Source organism: Microtus oregoni, unplaced genomic scaffold (genome assembly GCF_018167655.1).
Source record: "Microtus oregoni isolate MIOR12 unplaced genomic scaffold, Mior012 000005F_ref0000423, whole genome shotgun sequence".
Lineage (NCBI taxonomy): Eukaryota > Metazoa > Chordata > Mammalia > Rodentia > Cricetidae > Microtus > Microtus oregoni.
The window spans coordinates 48,667,694-48,681,008 of record NW_024543064.1 but is presented as its reverse complement, the minus strand read 5'-3'; the positions used below and the strand labels follow the sequence as shown (position 1 = coordinate 48,681,008).

The window sequence follows — 13,315 nt, the reverse complement described above, 5'->3', positions numbered from 1 at the left end:
GGCAAGAGCAAACAACAGAAGGCAAGCCACCAGAGTAAACAGAGATGTGTTACCAACTACTCTACAGTGTGGGTTTCCTTCAACCCTCAGGTTCAGAATCTGAATGCCTGTCATGTAAAAATTGCTGATAAAGAACTCAAATATGGAATTATTATGAAGCACATACATTTTTAAGATAAAATGTGACATGCCATAAATTTCATCTTTGAGGAGTGCTGCACAGGGAATGGTATTAAAGATGCTTTAATCTTTTGAGAGGGACGAGTGGAACATTATTTCTCCATATATCTAGGTTGTTGAGTGGATCTGGTACACTGTCCCCTTTGCTCTGATAGATTTGGCTTCATTAAAGTTTTTTTGTGTGGAGCTGAAAGCTGGGGAAGAGGTGTTGGGGGTGTGTAATTCAGGCGGACTTACAGACTGTCTCTGATTGTCTGAAGGTTTGCTAAATAATAGATTTCAGAGATAATAATTGATTAAATATGGTAACTGCCTATTTGTTAAGGCTGTGACAGCTTGAGCAATATTTTCAAGGACATTCCTTATTAAAAATAGCATTGCATTGAAAGCAGTCATGCTGGCTGAATTGCTCTAAAGACGTTGAGTGGACTGATAAAGTACTCCAGTCTGATAGAAACCGTGAGACTCTAAAGACCTTGCTTAGTTTCTCCTTTTTCTAACATAGCCCACATTCTGACGGCTTTAACATCTCCGGTTGTGGTAGGATGCAGGAAATCTAAAAGAAAGATAGTTATTACTGTGGATTTTAGCAGAAGACAGCATTGCTCACCATTGTCAGTAGCCATCCCCCACCCTCACAACTGGTTTGGGGATGACTTTTTAGCATATGGAGCTAAATGGAGCCTGTCAGCTCCCCCTTTCTGTGTACTGGTGCGTCTATATATTTCTTTCTCTATCTGGTGCATCTGTGGAGTATAGAAAGTAATTAGGCTTCATTAGCAAGTTTTTTGGTTCTCATTTGCATGGAGCTGTCTACTTTTACTGGACATTTTAATGCACAAGGTGAGTCTTTGGTGGGCTCCATGTAGACTATTGGTGTCTTATTTTGTGCCCAGAGCATTGAACTGGAGAAAGGTCAGAGGTTAAAAGAAGGACTATGCTTGTAGCTAGCAGGACAAAGAAAATGGAGAGGAGGGTATCTTCCTCCTCTTCCTCCTCCTCCTTTTTAATGAAACATGACCAGCAAGCTGTGTTTTCCCTTTACTGGGGAAGGTAATGCAACATTAGATTTATCATTTTAAGCGTTTGCAGTGGCATTTATAATACTGTGCTACCATCATTATCCATCACCAGAACTTTTTCATCATCCCAAACAGAAACTCTGCACTCATTACAGAATCGCTCTCACACCTGCTTTCTCCAGCCACGGGTAGCTCTGATGCTACCCTTCTGCCTTGCCCTTGCCTCTCCTAGATCCCTCACGTCAGTAATGGCCAGTACTTGTCTTTCTGTGTCTGGCCTAGTTCACTTCATAACATTTCCAAGACTGTCATGCCCAAGCACAGGCCAGAATTTCATTCCCTTCTCCTTGAGTTTTAGAAAGAGTTCTAGCCAGGCATGCTTGTCTAGTCCTGTCATCTCAGCACTTGGGAGGCTACAGCCAATGATTGTGAGTTTGAGGCTAGACTGGGATGTATATAGCAAAATGCTGTCTCAAAAAAGAAAATAAAAAATGAATGTTGATCCTACAGATGCTCTTCCAATACTTCCCAGTGTATAGATAGCAATGCCACCTCGGAATACAGTAATCAGTTGCATAGCATAGCATCATCCATGGGCACAGCCATTTCAGTTGTGTGGTTTGGTAGAGTTAGCTGTATTCCATTGGGGCAGCGTGTCTCTAGAATGTTCTCATCTTCATCAGTGCCCACTGGGAGCTCCTTATTTCTTCACCTACCCCCCAGCCCCCAGCAGCCTCCATTCTCCTTTCTGTTTCTGTGGTTTTGATGATTTGGGTACCTTATGTAAGTGGAATCATGCCTTATCTCTCTGTCTGTGTGACATCCTCAGGCTCATCCATATTATAATGTGTGACAGGAGGTCCTTCTTTGTAATCTGCTTTGTCCCTGCTTCTTCACTCCCCACCCACTCTTTCACTGTGTAACACTCTTCAATCTGATTTCTGTTTCAAGGCTGAATAATACTCCATTTTGTGCAATGCATTGGGTATCTATTTTTTCTTCTCGCGCAGATCGTTTGGGTTCTCTTTTCCTTTGGTTGTTGTGAGTGATGCTACTACAAACACCGCTGTGTGAGCATCCGAGTCCTGCTTCCCAGTCTCCAGGGATGAATGCCTGGGGAGGGCAGGTTGGGGGAATCGTGTACAATAGGGATCTGTTTTTAGCAGAAGGACAGAGTTGTGTGAAGATCACGCGGATGAGCATCATGGTGGGATTCAGCCTGGTGGAGCCAGGAGGGGTTGGTGGGAGGTGGAGTGAGGGGTGGTTGCAGTGGCGCGGGCATCTTTAAGGATGAGGGTCGGGCATTGCTTTCCCTAGTCAGGCCAAGGCGGTCCACAGGAGCCTGCTTTAGAGCCTTCAGCTGTCAAGAGAGAAGTAGTCCTGACTGACCACAGATCTCAGCTTAAGAACTGGTAGAATGAAGGGTGGTTTGTGTGGTTTAGCGTACTCTTTGTCAGTCCTTCCTTTCAAACCAAATACATAGAAAATCGAAGTGAAAGGTGGTGTGTTCACTGCAAAGAAACCATTTTAGATGACTCAATGACTCTTAAACAGAGAAATCTAAAATTACCTGATTTCTGGCTTCATTTCTAGAATGAAGAAATCCCTGGAGGGGCGACATGTTCACATTCTCCTTCCCCTTTCCCCGACACAGCCAGCTTGTTCTGTGACATGCTCCTGTCGTTGGTCCAGCTATGGCTGTAGTTCTTTCCCATGAGTACTTATCAGAAGGAAGAGATGTTGGGGTTGGGACAGCGTTGGGAATGTCACCTGGGAGGAACAAATTCACTTTCAGGGACCAAAGTTCCGTGGAATGCAGTAGTCATACTGTCTACCAGCTCCCCTTAGTTAAAGACATGAGAACTAATGGAGGTGAGGGAAAAGAGGTGCTTTCTCTCTCTGTAAGGAGTTTGGTAATGGGGTGCATCACAAGAACTCAAGTTTTGAGTGACATGTTGTAAGTGCAGATGGGACTCACAAAGTTAAGGCTTCCTTACATATTCTCCAGTGAATCCAGGTTTCTTGTGGGCATTTTCACATTAGAAATACATCTTCTGGACTAGAGAGATGGCTTAGTGCTTAAGAGTGTATCCTCTTAAGAGTGGGTCCTCTTAAAAAAAAAAAAAAGAGTGAGTCCTCTTGCAGACCGTTCCCAGCACCCGTATTGGGCAACTCATAGTAGCCTCTTAGCACCTCTGGGTTCTGTGTGCACCTACATTTGTGTGCACACACCCCCCACAGGCATGCACACACACATACATAATTAAAAATAAAAATAAAATTTAAAAAATGCATCTTCTACTGCCAAGTCATCTCCACTATCAAAAAACAAACGCACCTAATGGAAAATTAAAAGACATTCCTGATCCTTTCTTCTTTCAGAACAGTAAAGAGATCAGGCACAAACTTCCTGTGTTCTAAGTATTTTTAATACAAAATACGGTGGTCCCACCTCCCCCAGGGAAGTCACAGGCGCTGACCTGACATCTTTCCAACTTGGGACATGTTGAAATAGGCTTCATTTTAGCAAGGGAAGTTTCAAGAACTGGGCTGATAACAACTGCGCAATGCAGGAAAGTGAGTTAGGAACAAGGCAGAAGTCCCCATGTCCCTTCCATGTAGATGGGTCTGACCAGTTTCCTCAGCAGCCATCATATCCTTGTCGTAGGCTCAGGAGGTAATCAGTCTATACCCTAACATGATATATAGTGAGGAATGCTATTTGCAAAAGCCAAGCATGCTTGGAAAGATAAATTTGTAAGATGCATTTTGACATCATGTGCAATCTTTTTGCTTTTTAAAGGTCTTAATTGCAAAAGCCTTTTCTTAGGTTAGAACGCCTTTCACTAGTTAAGCCTGTGTTCTTTTTTCTCATTGTTGATGGAAAATAGGATGGAGTTGGATAAAAATGCAGGTTTTCTCACAATCCTTCAGTCCATCCACACTGAGATCCTGACCTGTACAGATTATTACACATGCACTATGTTTTCTTCCCATACCCTTACCCAACACACTACTCCAAAGCTACAAAAAAGAATGAAAGAAAAGGAAATGGCTTTGTTCAGTAGCTTTGGTCCTCTCTCAGTAATATGGTGGAGACATGCAATATGCTGATGCTTTTTGATGTTTTTTAAAGAAAACATCTTTGCTGGTCCAACAGTGTTTCCATTGTCCATTTTCTTCTTGCCCTGGCATTTTTGTGGTAGCTTTGGATTTATATTTTCTGTATTTCTTCTCCTAGATTGGCCGTCTGGTTATTGGACAGAATGGCATCCTCTCCACTCCTGCTGTGTCCTGCATCATCCGAAAAATCAAAGCCATTGGTGGGATCATTCTGACGGCCAGCCACAATCCAGGAGGGCCCAACGGAGATTTTGGGATTAAATTCAATATTTCTAATGGGGGTGAGTGTTCTGTCATTTTGAGGACAGTCAGACATTCAGTTGGATACGCTAGTACCTGAAATACTGGAAGGCTTGGGCTCTGGTTCTCACCTTAAGAAGGGACTTTGCTTCCCTTTGGAGATGGCAAAGTGCTTCTGAACTCTGCTGTATCTTCCTTGTCAGAGGAACCATACATGAATTGCAACTAAAATGGGATTTTCTTTTAGGAAATTCTAATTGCTATTAACTGACACATGCCTGCAATCCTAGCATATAGAAGACTGAGGCAGGAGAATCGTGATTTCAAGGCCAATATAAACTGTATAGTGAGGCTGTATCTCAAAGTCTCCTGGAAAGAGAGTCTTGATGCTTTGTGATTCAGTGGAAGTGTGTTAGGGGAGAGGAACTGCCGAGTGGCAGGCTGTGTGTTCACGTGAACTGCACATGATGACCTTTGCTTGCTGTGTGATTTGTTGATCTGTAGGTCCTGCTCCAGAAGCAATCACTGACAAAATTTTCCAAATCAGCAAGACAATCGAAGAATATGCCATTTGTCCTGACTTGAAGGTAGACCTCAGTGTTCTGGGAAAGCAGCAGTTTGATCTGGAAAACAAGTTCAAGCCCTTCACAGGCAGGTTTACCTTCCTTGTCTCCTGCCCTTCCTCACAAGTGTGTTACTCTTTTCTCCCTACACATTCCTTCCTGTCTCCAGCTTGAGTAGTTTTCTTCTTGAGGTTTTGTGAGAATGGGTCTTCAGCTTTGGAAAACTGTGGACCATGAACTTTGCATGGATTAACTACTTAGCAGGTCTGGAGTTTGTCTGGGGAGTGTAGAGAGCTGGGCCATTAGCCGTGTGAGTGTTGGGCTGTATGATTTTGGGTGATTCCTTTCCAACTCTCTGGGTCTCAGTTTCATAACAGCCTTGACTAGAAGACCTGTCTGATTGATCTTATGCTTCTCCTATATTTGTTTTTGTGCAATGTTCCATTTTATTCTCATAGCCATCCTGTGGGGCCAACACTGTCCCTCAGACTGTCAGCAGAGAAAGAAGCAAAGCAGAGAGGGATCAGAAAACAGGCTCACACTAGTCAGTGACAGTAAAACCTGCATTCAGACTCTGTGAATGGTGCTCAGGCCTGGCTTTCAGTTTTTCCCCATTCCCTGACATTCCTTCGAATTGGTCAAACCATGTATTTGGGTTGCATGAAACTGTAGTAGGAGCTGCGGGCCTGCTTTTCGTCCCACCCGGCTCCCGCATGGCAAGCTTTACACCAGAAATAACAACACACAAACTGTATTCATTTAAACACTGCTTGGCCCATTAGCTTTAGCCCTTACTGGCTAATTCTGATATCCCCATCAACCCATCTCTAATAAACTGTGTAGCACCGGTCTTACCAGGAAAGAGTCAGCATGTCTGACCTGGCAGCTTGCTTCATCGTGTCTGCCGGGGAGAGGGGAGCATGGCCTCTGAGCTCACTTCCTGTTCCTCCCAGCATTCTGTTCTGTTTACTCCTCCCACCTATGTTTTAACCTATGAGGGCCAAGCAGTTTCTTTATTTTTTAACCATTGACCTTCCTCCATCATGAAACTCCCCAAAAAGGGAGCCATTGGTCACATTTTGTTGTTGAATGCCAAGGTATTGCAGTGATCTATGAAGTAAACATATATAAGTTCATATTAAGAGACCTCTGTGGCCTGTATTTGACCTAGCTCAGCTTGTCTTTTTTCCACTGGACAACTTCAGAAGGTGCATCACGGGCTGCCGGTTGTACCTCAAACACAAACAACTTTAAGGGGTGCACCAGGGGCTGACAGCTGCACCTCAATAAACACAAACAACTTTAGGGACTGCACCAGGGGCTGACAGTTGTACTGCAATAAACACAAAGTGTCACATGTTCTTAAGGTTTGGAAGGCACCACTAGAGAGGTCCATAGACTCCTCATGCATTGAATATACACAGAATTCCTGAGCAAAGATAATTCTAGTTTTAGCCACTAGTAGTATATGCAGAAAGTGGGTTTTTCTTCTTCCTTTTACTTAACCTTGGAAAATAAAATTGAAAAGATGACATTATTTTTTCTGTCATCCATGATGTCAAAATAGAAACAATTTGGGGGATGTGTAGGGATAGTGAGTGGCAACATAGCAGAGTTCATCTGGCCTCTGCTGGGAATTCAAGTGTCCTACCCTAGCTGTGCAAGTTCTGACTTTTAAACCTTGAATTTCGTTGCCTATAAAATCACATGAGTAATATTTATGTCCAAGGAAAATTGTTAGTGTGAATAAGATGACATTTAACAGCTGTCACAGTTGCCCTTTTGAATGGTTACTGAAGGTTGATAGAAATATAGTTAGTTTGGAGTATAATATGTCTGGATATGTTTTGTTTTTCCTTTTATTATTCTCACAGTGGAGATTGTGGACTCGGTGGAGGCCTATGCCACAATGCTGAGAAACATCTTTGATTTCAATGCACTGAAGGAGCTACTGTCCGGTCCTAACCGACTGAAGATCCGCATAGACGCCATGCATGGAGGTACAGACTTGTGGATCTGCAAAGATGGGGGTTACTCTCTACTGTGTGTGCCTTGACGCCTTCACAACCCTCTTCTTAAGCCTCCAGTAGCTTAGACAGAGCTATTTCACAACTATTTCAGACCCATATTTACACAGTTATAAATCTCATGGTAGGCGTGCAGAACAGTAGAGCTGTCCCTCTCGGTAAGCTGGTGTGAAGGTCAGTGTTTTCACAGGAAGCCCTGGCCTTAGAGTCCCATGCAGCTGTTGTGGATACTTTTCTGTCCCTCGGCAGGTCGCTTACATTCTTCTTGTGCAGCCACATATGCTCTGAAGGGTGCCATTGGCTTGCTAGTGCCCTGTGGGATATGTTCTAAGCCCCACCCACCCCCACCCACTCTTAGCGGAGGGCAAGCACAAGCTGAAGATTAACTTCAGCAGCAGCAGGATGCGTAGCTCCCACACCATCTTCTTCCTCCGTGGGCTGTTTGACCGGGCCAGGAGGGACAACCATGTCTATGAACCAAAGCTGTGAGGCTTTCCCTTATATAGAACATGAAAATTCATGACTAGGTTTTCTGCCTTTTCTGCAACAGTTCAAAACCGTAACATATCTGAGTGACAGGGGTGTGGAACCACGTACTGGGGAAGAGTGCCTGTGCCCGAGCCCTTTCGTGGGTCTGTGAGACCTGACAGTGGTCAGAGCGTCCTGGCACACTGCAGACCTCCCTCAGGAAGTCTTCTCCTGCTGGGCTCCAGCCTTCTGTTGGGTCCTTGTTGCCCCCCTGGTTTTAACAGAACAAGTCTACTTCTTCCTGCATGAGAAAGGTTTGAAGCTGTCCACACCATTCTTAGCCCCAAAGTGTGTTCGGCCCACCCTTCAACCTTCAAAAGCTTTATATAGTTTGATGTTTGACTATTCATATTTTAATTTGTTACAGTTGTGGGACCGTATGTAAAGAAGATCCTCTGTGAGGAGCTTGGTGCCCCCGCAAACTCCGCGGTGAACTGTGTTCCCCTGGAGGACTTTGGAGGCCACCACCCTGACCCCAACCTCACCTATGCTGCTGACCTTGTGGAGACCATGAAGTCAGGAGAGCATGATTTTGGGGCTGCCTTTGATGGTGATGGGGTGAGTCTATGTACATTTAAATGAATCCTCAACAAGCTGGACCTTGTAGATGTTGGGGGGAAATGAACAGTTTCTGCCTGGGCCCTGGGAGCCTGGTGAGTGGCTCTCTAGGGCCTTTTATTGTGCCAGAGGCCAAGGCCAAGTAAGTGAAAGACCCTCCGTGAGCAGAAACAAGAGTTTTAGTGTAACCAATGCACTTAATTTCAGGCGCTCAAATTTGCTGAGTAGGAGGGCTTAGGTGCAGTTAGGATTTAATGACTATGCTTCATAAGCTGTTGGAGTCTTAGACACTTATCCTAAGGTGGATCTCAGCCAGCCCCTGGTTAGTCATCTAGCCTCCAGAGAAGGTTTTCAGCGTGTAATATACCCTTGCATTCATGCTAGCTGGATAGTGAAACTATTTAGAGCCAATATAACGATTATGTTAAAAGGATTACCATTTTACCCTTTCTTTACTGTGAACATTTTGTGTATAAATTGCTCCTTAGCTTGGTGACCGTGTGAAAATCAAGATGATTATGTCTTAGGTGTGTCGTAGACAGCAAGCGCTGTTTATCGCGCTGAGTTTTTACTTGTTGCTTTACCAGCTACAAGTCATGGCTTCCTGAAAACTAATTTCCCCCATATCAAGATTTAGGGAAATGAAAGGGGCTCATGGCAGGTACCGTGTCACAGAGCATCTTCCAGTGCAGCGCGGGCTGGCGTTGGGCTGGCGTTGGGCTAACATTCCTCTATGTTCTCTGGTGCTCAAGTGCAGCTGTTCATGAGGCACCTCGGAAACAGCGAAGGTGGCAGCCTTTCTTGTTGGGTCCGGTATCAAATGGGGGGGGGGCATGATTTAGCAGTCCTGCCTTGAAGAACTCGGCCTTTGTTCCTCAAAGGATGCCCAGCAGACATGTCAAACCGCGTCAGCAGCCAGCATTTCCTCCCGTGTACATCCTTTCCCCCCCTCTGGGAGGGATGTGATTGGTTCCAGAGTTTGGGAAGGTCTAGGAGGTTAAAGTTAGTGGGCCCCTGGAGGGAGAACAGAGAGTTTAGCTCAGAGGGGGGGGTTGTGCTTGCACTTTAATTGAAACCAGTTTTAACTCTTGAGCACGGAGGTGCCTTTGGTCAAACGGCGCTGTACAAATCCACTTAGAGTCCAGTGTTTAAAGCCCAGTGTGAGGATAGGGTCCATTTTGAATTTTCTAGCACTCAGCAGATGATCGTTTGCTTTTGTTTACCGTTTGATTAAAAGGTCCTTACTTTGAGCCTCTCTTCTTCCAAAGGATCGGAACATGATTCTAGGCAAGCATGGGTTCTTTGTGAACCCCTCTGACTCTGTGGCCGTCATCGCTGCCAACATCTTCAGCATTCCATATTTCCAGCAGACCGGGGTCCGTGGCTTTGCACGCAGCATGCCCACAAGTGGCGCCCTGGATCGGTAGGTCTCCGTTCTTGGATCATACTGTTCTTCCTCATGCTCTTCACTGCCTGGAGCATGTGTCCTTGTGCTTCAGCTTAGACAGTGCTGCAGTGTCTTGTTTTCAGGGTTAGCCCTCTTCTGAGCTCTCCCAGCATCCTCTGCTCCTCCTGACCAGACTCACCACCCTGGTTTCTGACAACTCCGTCTGTTTGATTGACTGCTCCACTAGCCTATCACTTCTGCAGAGAAAGCACTGTTTTGTTTTGTTTTTTCAGTATCCTAGATTCTGCTTAACAACGTGCCTACATATTGTAGGGTATACACACATGCATTTTTTGTTTTTAAATGAGCAAGTAAGTGAATTTTAGTGACTACATGAATGTTTGGCACTGCCTTTGTATGCAAGGTATGATTCTTGAGCTGTGCAGGATCGTTTTTGTTGAGCAGTGCGCATGTAAAACAACTAAAGATGAAAAGAAATAACAAGCGGGGTGCTTTTAGAACATATCTGGAGCTCAGAAGAAAGTTTTTGCTAAATAACTGGTCAAGAGCGAATGAGTAAAAGGCCATGATCATGAAAAAGAGGACTGTATTGGTCTAGACACAGTAGCAGCTAAGCTTAAGAATGGTCCCTTGTTCAGGACAATAAATACTTTACATATTTGAGTAAGTCATTTCCTTAAATGCTGTTAATATTTAATGCTGTTAATAGCCCCACTTTACTGGTAGACGTCAAAAAGTCAAGGAGGCTGTTAGGCTCAGCCGGCTGGGAAATGGCTAAGTTAGGATTTGAACACAGCCTTGGCACCCAACTGCTAGGTGGTCACAGAATTACTGCTGGCTTCACTTCAGTTACTAAGGAAAGAATGATTAATGCCGGACAGAAGGTGAGTTCTGTGGAGTTCTTCATGTTCTCCATCCTTTGATCCTCCCTGGCACCCTAACTTCAGAAGTGAGGAGCTGAGAGTCAGGAGTTGCCAGCCCCACTAGGACACACAGCTGACCCAGAGCAGCTCCCGAAGCCTGTGTTTCTGCCTCCAGATGCAACCCTGGAGCTCACAACTGCTTGGTGCCATACTGTGGTGGCTCTGAAATGCCTTCTGTGTCTCTTCAGAAGTACTTTGATTAGAATTTTTGGAAAAATTGATAACCTGTATAGAATCGAAACTGAAACACCTTATCTGAAATAAAAGTGTTCTCATGGTTCTCAGAATCATAGATTTGGTTTCCTTCCCTGTTAGAATCTAGACGCGAGCCACCCAGTTTTGCTTGGAAGAAGGGGTCAGGCATCTTGAAATAGATATCTCACCGAGGCTGCATTAAAACTATCAGGCAGCTTCAACTATGCAAACAGAAAGGGCTTTGGTGGGGGAACAGGCTAAAAAGTCACTCCAAAGTTCTTCCCTCCTTCACGGTTTTCTCAGTGCGGGGAGTCTGTTGCAGGGCCTTGCGCTAGTCTAAAGCTATAGAGGAAGGAGTAAAAGGTTTGATGGAGAACAAGGCTGCTTATCGTAGTGGGTGAGGCTGTTGGGAATGGAGACCCTGCAGCTGGGACGTCTGGTGATAAGGAGGAAGCACTGGCTGGAAGTTGAGAACAGGCTGTGGGTCATCTGCCTGTGTGACTTGCTCTGCACCTCCCTGTGAAATGCTGACCCATCATTGTCAGTAAGCCCGTGGAGACGCCATTCTGTGGCTCTTTAAGGGACACTTGTACATGTGTTTTGCACACAGACATGTGGGTTTAAATGCCCAACCCTGCTGTTTTACTCCTGTTAAGTATTACAATGTGATCTGAACAAATCCTTTCTTCCCCTCCTCTCCACCTTCCTCTGAGTCCATAAAAAAGAGCCCCTTGTGCCAGATTTTCTTTTCTGATTTTCCACCATACATAGAATTCTGTCTACCTCTAAGAAAAGTTAAATGGGACCCTTGGTTACCCTGATGGCTGCTCTGTCCACAGTCCTGCGGGGATGTAACTTTGATTTCATGCCTTTGAAGGGTAGCAAACGCCACAAAGATCGCTTTGTATGAGACCCCAACTGGCTGGAAGTTTTTTGGGAACTTGATGGATGCAAGCAAACTGTCCCTTTGTGGGGAGGAGAGCTTCGGGACTGGTAAGTTGTGCTCACGCTAGCAGTTTCTCTCCCACAACCTCTGCCTCAGGGGAAAGTTTAGACTGTCTAGATCTTAGAATAGCAGCGGGAGCCAGCGAACCCTAAATCAAGACAGAGTTTATTTACGACAACCTGGTGAAGTATACACATTGGAAAAACAGTGGGCACATTTGGACAGGAGGGCTGGCTTAACTTCCAGAGGAGCACAACTACTGAGACAGAAGTTTGAGGACCTCCTTGGCAGCCTTGGTCTTTGAGTCTCTATGGATTAAACACACGATAAACACAGTTTTCTTCCCTTAGTGGCCAAGGAAACCTTGCAAATGTTTTCATTTCTAAGGAGAAATATGGTAGAACAAGTCAGGTTTTTTTTTTTTGTTTTATTTTGTTTTTATGTAAGAAAAGGTTTTGGCATGTCATTAAATCTTTCCCTTTCATGGAGCCAAGTTTTCTGTAGCAACAAATTATGATGTATCAGGCTTAACTCAAGGAGACCTTGAGGGTGAGACTAAGTTGATGGGTGATAAAAATGTAAGCATGTAGCCTTGGCATGCGGGCCTGGGTGTGGACTAGAGCCGGAGAAAGGGTGGCATGGAGTGGGGTCTGGTGGTCTGAGTCCCATCTCTGTGCTTTCTCTTCTCACCTCTGCCAGTCCAAACACGGACCCGAGCTCTAGCCTCCCCCATGACTTTCCCTACTGTCCCATTGCACCTGAGTCAGTTGCTCCTCTCCAGGCCTGTGCTCATTTCTAGTCAGCCAGGCTGCAAGACACTCAAGGAGTCTTACGTCTTACATTCTCTCTGCCCAGCATTTTAAAGTAAAGGGGCTCATCTCTGTGATCCTTTATTACTGTCTGATTACCCTTTAGTAAAACAAAGGTCAAAACCAAGCATTCACCAAGCATTGCAATAGAGTGCAGTTCATGCTGGCTAATAAGGACCAAATCCTGATCCCCTTTCCTCTGAACCTGGAGTTTATGGTGGGCAGTGGAGTTGTTAGACTTTTTATGAGGTTCTAAGCAGTTCACTCCTCTTGGGAGAGTGACCGCTTCTTGATAGCAAATTGACCTGATGGAATCGAGAACTAAGAAAGAGAGGGGAAGCAGGACGGCGGTGGCCCATGTCTTTGAGCCCAGCACTTGGGAGACAGAGACAAGTGGATCACTGAGTTTGAATTTCACTGTAGCCAGGTCTACACCAAGGAACCCTGTCTGAAACAAACAAAACAGAAAAACAAACAAACAGATAAACAAAAAAAAAAAGAAAGAAAAGGAAGGAAGGTGAATTTGACAATTGAACAATGTCCCAAAGGACACTAGATTTTCCAGAATTCTGAGTTTTTAATAAAAGAATATAAGATGACTGCTTAGTCATGTCCGTCACAGAACGTGGGCCATGCCACTTTGTTCTGTGAGTTACTGCGTGCCTGCTGCCTGTGAGATAGTCCTCCCCGTGGGGTTCTCAGAGTTGGCCTGTAGGTAAAGGTGCAGCAGCAGCCGTCCTTCCAGTCCGCTCTTCCATTTCCATGCTCGGAACTGAGCCTTGGGCACGGGAGG

The 13,315-nt window shown here is 45.0% G+C and overlaps 1 protein-coding gene across 1 annotated transcript in view; it reads left to right on the top strand.

Annotated features, from left to right (window-relative positions):
* Positions 1-13,315, top strand: part of Pgm1 (phosphoglucomutase 1) — a 58,511-nt gene that overhangs the window by 28,782 nt on the left and 16,414 nt on the right. The window contains exons 2-7 of the mRNA XM_041651907.1: positions 4,444-4,606; positions 5,070-5,216; positions 7,003-7,128; positions 8,051-8,241; positions 9,510-9,664; positions 11,645-11,760. Of these exons, the coding sequence (XP_041507841.1) occupies positions 4,444-4,606; positions 5,070-5,216; positions 7,003-7,128; positions 8,051-8,241; positions 9,510-9,664; positions 11,645-11,760 (898 nt within the window). The remainder of the gene's footprint in view (positions 1-4,443; positions 4,607-5,069; positions 5,217-7,002; positions 7,129-8,050; positions 8,242-9,509; positions 9,665-11,644; positions 11,761-13,315) is intronic.